At 40.8% G+C, this 9981-nt stretch overlaps 2 protein-coding genes across 3 annotated transcripts in view; both read right to left on the reverse strand.

Moving 5' to 3' along the window:
- safb (scaffold attachment factor B) overlaps positions 1-5414 on the reverse strand; it is a 9928-nt gene extending 4514 nt beyond the window's left edge. For both annotated transcript variants that reach the window (XM_035653033.1, XM_035653031.1), the window contains exons 1-10: positions 5125-5414; positions 4730-4820; positions 2986-3050; positions 2684-2875; positions 2532-2591; positions 2387-2426; positions 1151-1574; positions 742-785; positions 545-654; positions 255-404 (exon numbers count right to left, since the gene is read on the reverse strand). In XM_035653033.1, the coding sequence (XP_035508926.1) occupies positions 255-404; positions 545-654; positions 742-785; positions 1151-1574; positions 2387-2426; positions 2532-2591; positions 2684-2875; positions 2986-3050; positions 4730-4820; positions 5125-5289 (1341 nt within the window). In that variant the 5' untranslated portion in view covers positions 5290-5414. The remainder of the gene's footprint in view (positions 1-254; positions 405-544; positions 655-741; positions 786-1150; positions 1575-2386; positions 2427-2531; positions 2592-2683; positions 2876-2985; positions 3051-4729; positions 4821-5124) is intronic.
- A 231-nt stretch (positions 5415-5645) lies between these two features.
- malt2 (MALT paracaspase 2) overlaps positions 5646-9981 on the reverse strand; it is a 7830-nt gene continuing 3494 nt past the window's right edge. Inside the window, exons 8-17 of the mRNA XM_035652700.1 lie at positions 9717-9767; positions 9152-9232; positions 8833-9036; positions 8415-8592; positions 8228-8302; positions 7948-8075; positions 6995-7144; positions 6724-6881; positions 6395-6532; positions 5646-6284 (exon numbers count right to left, since the gene is read on the reverse strand). Coding sequence (XP_035508593.1) covers positions 5841-6284; positions 6395-6532; positions 6724-6881; positions 6995-7144; positions 7948-8075; positions 8228-8302; positions 8415-8592; positions 8833-9036; positions 9152-9232; positions 9717-9767 — 1607 coding nt within the window. The 3' untranslated portion in view covers positions 5646-5840. The remainder of the gene's footprint in view (positions 6285-6394; positions 6533-6723; positions 6882-6994; positions 7145-7947; positions 8076-8227; positions 8303-8414; positions 8593-8832; positions 9037-9151; positions 9233-9716; positions 9768-9981) is intronic.

Below are 9981 nucleotides of genomic sequence, written 5' to 3' on the forward strand. Positions count from 1 at the left end.
TATATATATATATATATGGCTTTCTAATTAGGACTGGATGTGAAGTGTAATAACGATTGTATCCATCAGGTTAGAAAAACTTTTAAAGTTCTCCTATCACACCTAACAGAACTTAAATTAAATAGTAGATGGAGTCCTGCGTACAAATGATTCACTCAGATCCATAAAAGGTGTTTATCTGACTGGTACCTACAATCATTGGGAGAGCCAACAATCACACTACAATGAAGCACAAATCTTCCTCCAACACTCACCCGCTCCACAGAGATCATCCTGCCGTGCAGCTCCGTCCTGTGAAGGTGGCTGATACACTTGGTGGCTTCCTCTGTGGAAGACATGGTGACAAAACCGTAGCAGCGAGCCCCAGGGCTCTTGGCGTTGGTCACCACCTTAGCTCCAACAACCTGCAGGAAATGGAAAGAGATAGTGGAGGGGAAGCAAAGACAGAGATGTAGAAGTGACCAGGGAATCCTCCATAAAATATAAATGACTTGTAAATTCTAGGCCTGGCGACAATGTCGAGGGATAGTTTCCATAGACTAACCTTGCCATATTTGCTGAAGAGAGTCTTCAGATCAGTTGCTCTGGTAGTGGAAGAGAGACCACTGACCCACAGATTCTTGCTACTGCTTGCTGCAGCAACACTTCCAGCAGCTACACACAAATACACAATAAGTCAATGAGCAAATATCCATTGAATTTGAAGGACCCGATCAGGAAAATACCACTTAATTCACTCACCCTTGTCATCTTTTGACTCTGTCTTGCCATCTTTTTCCTCAGAGCTAGAGACAAAGAAAAAAAGCCATGAATATACAGCAGTGAGGATACCTGGGATCTCTCATCACACAGATGTATATACTTATGTGTTTTATGGTATAATACATAACTGACAGTGACCAGCCCATCATGTACCATAGTGCAGTGATTTAACGGTGAATAAATGGACCTATACCCTATGGCAATCCCAGTACGTTACTCGTTAATGGGTAATAAAGTGGGATAGGTGAGTGTAAGGAATGACAAATGAAAACGAACAAATGCACAGAACGTTTTTACCTCCAAAAGAGCATCCAAATTTTGCTAGCACAAAGGAGCCAATGCAACAGAGATAGCCATTTTGGTTTCTAGTAGACAGAAAGCAACAAACCTCTTTGTCTGATCATCGCCCTCTACAGAAGAGGACTCTTTCACTGTCGAGGCTGAATCCGCAGCAGCTTCCTCTTCTGTCTTCTCATCCTCCTCCCCCTTCTTAGACCCCATTTCTGAATCAACAGTTTCACCCACAGCACCCTGTTCGCTTACACTAACAGCCTGCGAGCTTTTGTTTTCAGCGTCAAATGTCTCTTCTGGGACATTCTGCGTGTCCCCAACCTCATTGGAATCAGTCTCCACAACATCCCTGTCGCTCTCCACATCTCCAGCGGCCTTGTCGGACTTGGCACTGATGTCGGACACATTTTCTTCCCCTCCGGCGGTGGCAGCTTGCTCTTCTTCAGGGCTCGTCTCGTGGCTCTGGTGGTGATCTTCGTTAAGCGGCTCAGATAAACAAGACCCGGCTACTTTGTCATTTTCTACGGATTTAACAGGAATAGAATGGCACAGAGTTTAATCACTTCTGAAACACAGCAATGGTTAACGAGGAACTGGCAAGGCCTGGATTAGGAACGTCATGACCACTGGCCTGTGCTCTTAGAACTATGTATTAAAAGGGTGAAGTAGACCCTACTGAGAGACTGGAAAAGAACCCAAAGGCTGGAGGACAACCAAGCAACTAGTGCGACACTTTGGCTCATCTCTCAAGTTGAACCACTTCACTCTGTTCACCTGATCCAGAGCAGACAAAGAGTTCAGCGCTGAAGAGAGCCACAAGATCAGCAGCGCAGCGGTAGATTCTCGCTGCAGTCCCGTCTTCTTTCAGCCTTTGACTTTCCCAGTGTCCATTCGTGAAGACCAGAAACTTCAGCTCAAGTCCAGCAATTTCATATCCAGCTGATTTCTGAGTCAGTGTCCTTAAAAAGTCGTAACAGTTGATGAATCTTGATTGATCTTCTTTGTCTTGATCTTCATGTGGCAACCTAGAAACACTGCAATCACCTGCAACAGCTCACACCTCCCTAGCCTTGACATTTAATTGCTGCCAATGTGCATCGAAGTGTTAACCACTGCTGTTTTACTTGTGCAAGAACGCAACTGGAAACTTGAGAAATATATATAGCAGTAATATTATTAATTATGGTTAACCCAATTTCAACACAAAGCCAGCAATTTCCTTTGGGCTTCCAGTCTCTCATCCTGGTTGAAACTAAACAAAGTGTTTGCATTCCAAGCTCAACACTGTAAGAAAAGATGCCTCCACCTTTTTATAACCCATTTACTACAGTACCTGTTTCTTCTTTCAAGTCGTCTGCATCTGGATCCTGAGCCTGCGAAAAAAGAATGACTGTCTTAATGAATGTGACCATTTGTGACATTTAGTTTTACTGTAGCTTCATCACAGGATTTACATACATGAAAGAAAAGGAACATACCATATCGATTGATGAGGACGCCGTATATTCATGATTATCTAACATCTCGGACTCATCCATCTGTTGAAATAGATACAAATGCATTAACATTAGGCCAGTTAGATAAATAATCGACTAAAATTAGTAGACACGTTTATAGTCTAGTTTCTCACCTCTGGACCTCTTACTTCATCTTCTGACTCGAGGGCCCTGTCATCATTCTCTTCATTCATCACTGCGTCTTCGTGAAAATTGTCGGGGTCGTCTTCGGCTGGTATCCCGTTGTCATTCTCCGTCTCATCCAGAACGTTCATGTCGAGAATGTCCATTTCCTGCATGTTCTCATGATCATCCTGAAGCTCTTCCTGAAAAAGAAAGATGAAATTCACTTAAAAAAAAACACTGAAAAGATAGATTAACAACACTGCAGTTGTTCAGGAGACCTTCCAATGTTGCAAAACTTCAGAAAACTCACATGGCCATCAAGGAATTCGTCCTCGATAGTGCTGTCCTCTGGTTCATCATTCTCTTGCCTCGTATCTACACAAAGTATGCTTTAGTTTAGAACAAGTCTTATTCTGGGTGTCTTACAGGTATCAGAGAAAACTGCTGTGAGTCAGATTCTACCGGAGGTGGACAATCTTAATGAAATCCAATACATCAGAGATATGTGCTACATTTACGCATCTTAAAATGTTCTGTAATTGTGTTATAGAAGTGGGGATTCAACTCTACACTTTGCACACCCAACACCATAATACAACAACTGTTGTTCAAAATTTGACATTTTATGACTCATAAAAAAGTAGCTTTTGTTATTTCACCCCCATTTATGTTTCCTTGGAAAAAACAAGTGCAAACTTTTTGACTGTTGTCCAACCACATTTTCAACATGCCGCTCATAGTAGTACTACTTCTAGCTCTGACATGCAGTTTGTTAATGTACGGTGTACACCTCTACAATCACTGTGAGATCACTGGCGCTGTAAGACACGTTTAACATGTTATTCAAGGAACTTCAAGCAATTAATTTAGTTTCTATTCATATTTAGGTCCAACACAACAGCCCTGAAGTAAATGATACCTTCATGAACATTATGTTTCAGTTCAAACGGACATTGTGGTCCATTTGAAAGCTGAAGCTTCTTCTTGGTGCTCTTTAATTGTATTGTATTGTATTGTATTGTATTACTGACAGATGCTATCTACTCTCAGTAAAATGCCTCCAAAAATGACCATGAAGTTTAATGATCTCCAAAACAGTCTGAACAAAAACAGAATATTATATCCTTCATGAAAAAATGAGGTTTGTTTTAAGATGTGCAGGCTTTTTGTATGTGTTTTGGACTGATAATGTCTATGTGCACGTTACGTCTACTACGATCCACCTTTTCGAACCTGTGTACCATAGTGCTGTGTGTTTTAACTCTGGTTCCTGTTCCCGCTTTATGATTCGGTAGACTGGACGTCACTAAGTCTACGTAGACAATTTCATTTTATATATTTTTGTGTACAAGCCCATGCTGGGTAAACTCTCCTGTTTAAGTGAAACTCCAGCTTTGTTCCACCAGGTGGCGCTCTTAAAGGGTTTTCACTGAGCCAGGGGAAAAAAAGCTTTCTCTTACTTTGCTACAGGAATTGGTATAATTTGCGAAACCTACTACACCCTAATGATCTAGTCCCATTGGAAGAATTTAGGGGCCATGTTATTTTATTTCTCTTTAAATGGTAACTAGTGTGCTGTATTGACCAGGTTTCTATTGTAAAAGAGAGTTCAATCTCAAGGGACTTCTTAGTTAAATAAAGCATTTTAAATGAAGATGCACCTAATGAAATGACAACTGAGTGTAACATTACTTCCAAGTACTGCACACTGACAATTACTCAACATTAAGTGGCAATCCTATTGGTTAAGGGAATAAACGCACATTGGTTGACGTAAAGTAACACTGGAATACTATTATTGCATTATTATTTTATTTTGTATTTACATTTTTATTATAAGAAGGATAAACCCCCTTGAGATCAACCATCAAACATACAGGGAATACAAAATACATAAAACAAAACACATACACTCATGTACTTTCTATTATGTCTGAAGGCAGCGTTAGTGTTATCATGTATCAGAGCAGTAGACTCTCCAGTACAGTCTAAACAGAAACTAATGGGTGTCACAGCTTGTCCACACGCTGTATGATCCGTGGTGTAAACTTTACCTTTGCTTGTCCGTTTAGGTGTTGATTTCTTTGGGGCTAATTCCGGAGCGACCACAATCTCATCAGGATTTCCACCCTCTTCTTCGATTGCCTATTTATGGAGATTTAAACAAAACGACAAACGGATGCTTTAATAAACTGTACAAGACATTGTTTAAAACTCAACCAAAGTCAACTAACAATTATGTAAAAAGGCCACAAACAGCACGTAACTAATTAAAGCTAACGTCAGCTAACGTTAGCGCACAGTTCAGGTCAATGGGCCCTCGTCAGCTAATGTAGCATTAGCTTCGTTTGCGTTGGTTTGACAGGTTGCCTTCGCGACGCCACAAAAACACACGCTTCTGTATTAAAACTGAGCGTGTAGTAGTTTAAGAAATGAGCATATAAAAGACCTTTTTCAGCCGCTCCGACAGCACGCTCTTCACGCCCGTGGTGTCCAGGTTTCGTTTCTTCAGCTCGGCCTTCAGATCGATAACTCTCAGCTCCGACAGTTTGCGGATCTCGGCGCCCTCCACAACCTCCACGTCTGCTGATGGGTCAGCCATAGTTTTATCCATGAAAGTACTTCTTCAGATTGAAAACAACCCTTGAATGCACTTTATTTACTAACGCTGCACCGCGAGTGGAAGCAGCTGGTTAGCAACACTGCTGCAAAATGGAGGCCGCGGTGAGAGCCAGTTGACGGGAGTGCGCAGGCGCAGTACAGTTGTATTGCAGAGGCAGAGATGAGCGAGTTGCCCTTATTTGACAACATTGATTGAAAAATAGATTGCAAACACACATTTAGTGTTTAAAAGGTTGAACAAGGAACTCACACATGCAGCGATGACATTTGATAGGGTGTCAAAATTGTTTGACATAACAGCTGAAGAGTTTATGCAATTCATTTCAGAAATATGTTTTATTTCTTCCATCTTACAAACAACACATGTCAAACTTGATCTGCAGTGTGATTATATTTTCAGTGCATTATAATGTATCCAATTCTTACAACAAAAACATAGTTTGACTCTGAAACAGATATTTCACAGGCTTTTTCTTCCCATATTTTTTTGTTGATGTGTGCTTCTGATTTATCAGCGTGTAATGGGAATAGGTTTCATAATGCTTAATGAGAATGAAAATTGTACATGTCACTAAATGTGTGGTTTGTGTCATTCTGTTGGCTGTGGGTCAAGCTTTTGCTGGCAACAAGAGGTTGAGGGACGTCAAATAATTCAGGACTGTCGGTCTCCTCTGGTACGTTGGCACTTCTGGATGAAGTTGGAGAGTCAGTGGTGGACGATTCTCTGCCAGTTTGTGCATAATATGACCACGCGTTTGAGGCTGAACCAGCAGAGGCAAAGCCCTCAGTGAAGGAAGAGCACTCAGGAACGTTGAAGGAGTCGAGGCTGAAGGATGAGGAGTCAGAGCAGGCAGGGGGCCGTCGTGGTTCATGCAGGTTGAGTTTGGAGACCAGTGGTTTACCGACTGTCACTGTTTGCCTTTCCTCTACTTCTTCATCCATGTTGGAGTAAGTGTAATGAAGGCACACAGTGAATGTGAGCTCCGTCTATAGAGACAGTAAAGAGCAAAATGTGTTTTTTAGCTTTAGAGAAATTAATTATGGACTTACATCTTTTTCAACATACATTTTGATTTTGATTTTATCAGCTTTCTGACCGTAAGTCTCTGCAGGCCTCGGATGCGTGTGTAGCGACTTGGGAGCTCGGGTGAAGGAAGATCTTCCTTGATCAATAACAAACTGCCGGCTTCAAGCAGAGTCTCCTGGTTACTCTTCTTCAGATCAATTTCCACATCCTGCCAAAGTGACGTAGAACACAGTGTACAAGCATCCACAATAACAAATTAATTCCTGCTTAAGATATAGTTTATTGTGAAACACTGAAGGATTCCCAATCACAAGCATGACGAGTCACTGTAGGCCAGAACAAATGTCTCTGTGTATCTTTAAAATCTCAAATCTTCATATGTAATATTGGCTAACAAACCTCAGGGAAGTCAGTAAGCTGAGCACAGCTGGAAACAATCTCTTTGGGCTTTTCAAGTATCCGAGTGTAGATGACCATGATGTTGGAGAACTCTGCAGCAAACCCGAGCTGAACCTTTACTCCGCAGTCAAACTGCAGGCAGAGACTCTTAGGTAGAACTACAAAGGAAGAGAAAAATGTTTGAATTTCATGCTAACATTAAATAAAGTAAACAAACATAATATTTTTCTCAATATTTCATCATTTAATATAATGTTAGTGAAAAGAGTACCATGAGCAACAGCCCACTGCAGGTTTCGTGCTGAATAGGATGCAGAACATTCTGCTGTTTGAATCTGGTCGGTGAGGGAACGCCGTTCAGACAGATTACTGCGTAGCTCCAGAGCCTGCCTCCCTCGTGTGATGTCACAACGACCCATGTCTGGTAAGAGTAAACAGATTTTAATATGCATTAATTATTGCTGTTAAAGAGTTGCACATCTGACTAGAACCCAAAGAGGTGTGCTCCATCACCTGTCAATGCTGTAATATGACTGAGTGGCAACATGCTCAATATTAGAGCAAGCCCCATCTTTTTCCCTTTGTGAATACGCTGTCCCACACAGAAACAGTCACATTACGGGTGCATTCAAACTGAAAACTTTCACAGGGGTCTGGTGCATTTCCCTGGCAAAGAAAATTGTTTTCCCGACATTTTTGTGCACCAGAAGAAATGTGGAACTGCATTTATTTGCTGCTATTGTTGCAACTGGTAGTAATACTTTGCAACAGGAAGTCCTCATATCAGACAGGTGGAACTAATAACAACGATGATGTTTCATTTAGGTGTGTCAGTAATGCACTTCATTGACTCAACATGCACATTACCAGAGCCCTGGAACTTCAAGACTGAAACATTTGACACTATAAAGAATAACACTGCAGTGGTTGGTCAGGTAAAGTTATGATTACACCTGTCATTTAAGTAAGTTTTGATTATCTGATAAAGTCACTAACAGATAAACAGATGCAGATTAAACAGTAATAATCTGAATATAATCTCTGCACAATCAAGGAAGCACAAAAGCAAAATAAATGGCTAAAAGAAAATTCACATATAGGAGCTACTTTGGATACATGTCAGGCGTAATCATACCTTCCATGCAACAATAGCAGCTTATTGCATGCCTGGTTGGTACAATTATTTTGTAGGTCTAAGTTAGCAATCTCACGTGCTCTACATACCTTCAGCCACTCTGTCTAGCATGACTGTGACCTTCTCATCTTCACAAACTCGCCGTTTGAGAAAGCTTATGAAGATGCCATTTGACACGTCTTCCCTCTTCACTTCGTATGCCTCCGCGTCTACGCACCTAAACACAACAAGTTACACACCAGTGACACCTTTTTTTTAATGATTCAGACATGTATGTTTATTTTACCGTCTCCAACACTGGATTCATTCTGAGCAAAAAAAAACCCAACACAGTTTGAAAACGAATGTGTGGAAGACTCAGAAACTTACGTGGCATATCCAAACACTATATTTGCTGTCACCTTAATCAGTCCTGGCTGTACAATGATATCATCATTTGGGTTTCTAAAAAGAAAATCATTAGAAGCATAAATATGTACAGTGGTGGACGTAATCTGAACTTGACATAAAGAAAAGCTGGCACATCATTCAATTCATTTCGAAAAATGTATTTCACCTTTTGCGACACATGTCCAGCAGGAATACGTTAAGTCCCGTCTCTTTCTCCTGCATCCTGGTCAATATATTCTGTACACACAAACAGTGGTCTGACGTGTAGGAGGCGGGCGCATCAATGGGAACCATAAAACTGTTGCCGTAATTCTCATAACCATGACCAGCAAAGTATAGCAAGCCTGTTGAAGGAAGGACGAATAGGTGTGTTACTAGCATGTAGTACTAGTATCAAAAGTATTTTTAAAAAACGTTATGTATGTAAAATTGGCACAGATGCTTAGTCAGATTCTTATTTTTTTAGCTTAATTGACTATCATGTAGGGCTAAAGAAGTGTATAGCCTGTTACAGTCTTTAAAAGTACAGACACAGATATAAAACAAGTTTTTGAATATTTTGTCCAGATGCACAAGAAACTAACCGTAGACTCCCTTGTCAAGCAGCAACAGGAACTCTGTAACAGCGCTGTGCATCTCCTGACAGTTGAGGTCGAGCAGGGAAACCACCTTGAAATCCAGTTGTCTGAGCAGGTTGGTCAACTCGTGGACGTCAGCGATGGGTGCACACAGTTGATTGTGGTAGAGGTAGTTCATGTTGCCAATCAGGAGAGCAACTTTGTCTGTTGCTGTGGAGGAAGAAGTTGAGGCATCATGAAAGAACCAATTATGTAAAATTACAGTGTTTGCTTAAATCCACAGACACTGTTTTGTGACTACAGTGTTTGTTTGACCAAAACTCACCATGGAAATGCTTGGCTGGCGTCGGCGGATTGACCATCTGTTGTAGCGGCTGTATTCCTGACCTGTGGACTTCCTGTGAGTCTGTCAACACCAATATGAAAAGATTCAAATCAAATTTAAAAAATCCCCATGTGTTTGAGCTTACATAAGACTGTTTATTTAATGTCTCATTTTAATTTCTACAGTGTTTTGTGACCACACATACTGTACACATTGCTGTCTTCTTAATGAAATAAAGTTCACAGTTTGAAGATTTCAACACACACACACACACACACACACACACACAGTCTACCAATACCAGGTCAGATGTTAACCCATGGCTGCTACATTAAGGACTCAGCCTTGTTACATGGGGTGCCAGCTCTACCCGGGAAGCTATCAGGGCACCCCAATTTAGCTGCTTTGACACACAAAATAAGCCTACGTGATAATTTATCGCTGATGTACAAAAAAAAACAAAACAGGAATTAAGGTGTGATGAGGGGAAAAGGATAAAGGAACTAAAATATAACTCTAGTTCCTCCATTCACTCGTATATATTCTATCAGCATATAAACAGCACCTGGACCACGATCAACTTCTACCCAGGAGGCATCAGTGATGGAACTGGGACCTGCAAAAAAGTGTACAACAGGAAGTTATTCAGTGCAAAGCATTGTACTTTTGCTCAAGTGTGACATTGAACCTATAAATGTGTAATGTTAGACTTAATGCTGGTCTATCTATGTAATAAGTAAGTAATAATATTTGTACAATTATCATTAGCATTTACACCTTTAACATCCTTTTTGATCTTTCTCATTTAGATTTTTACTTTCTGAACACAG

Source organism: Morone saxatilis, unplaced genomic scaffold (genome assembly GCF_004916995.1).
Source record: "Morone saxatilis isolate NCDOM2014 unplaced genomic scaffold, NCSU_SB_2.0 Contig12, whole genome shotgun sequence".
Classification (NCBI taxonomy): domain Eukaryota; kingdom Metazoa; phylum Chordata; class Actinopteri; family Moronidae; genus Morone; species Morone saxatilis.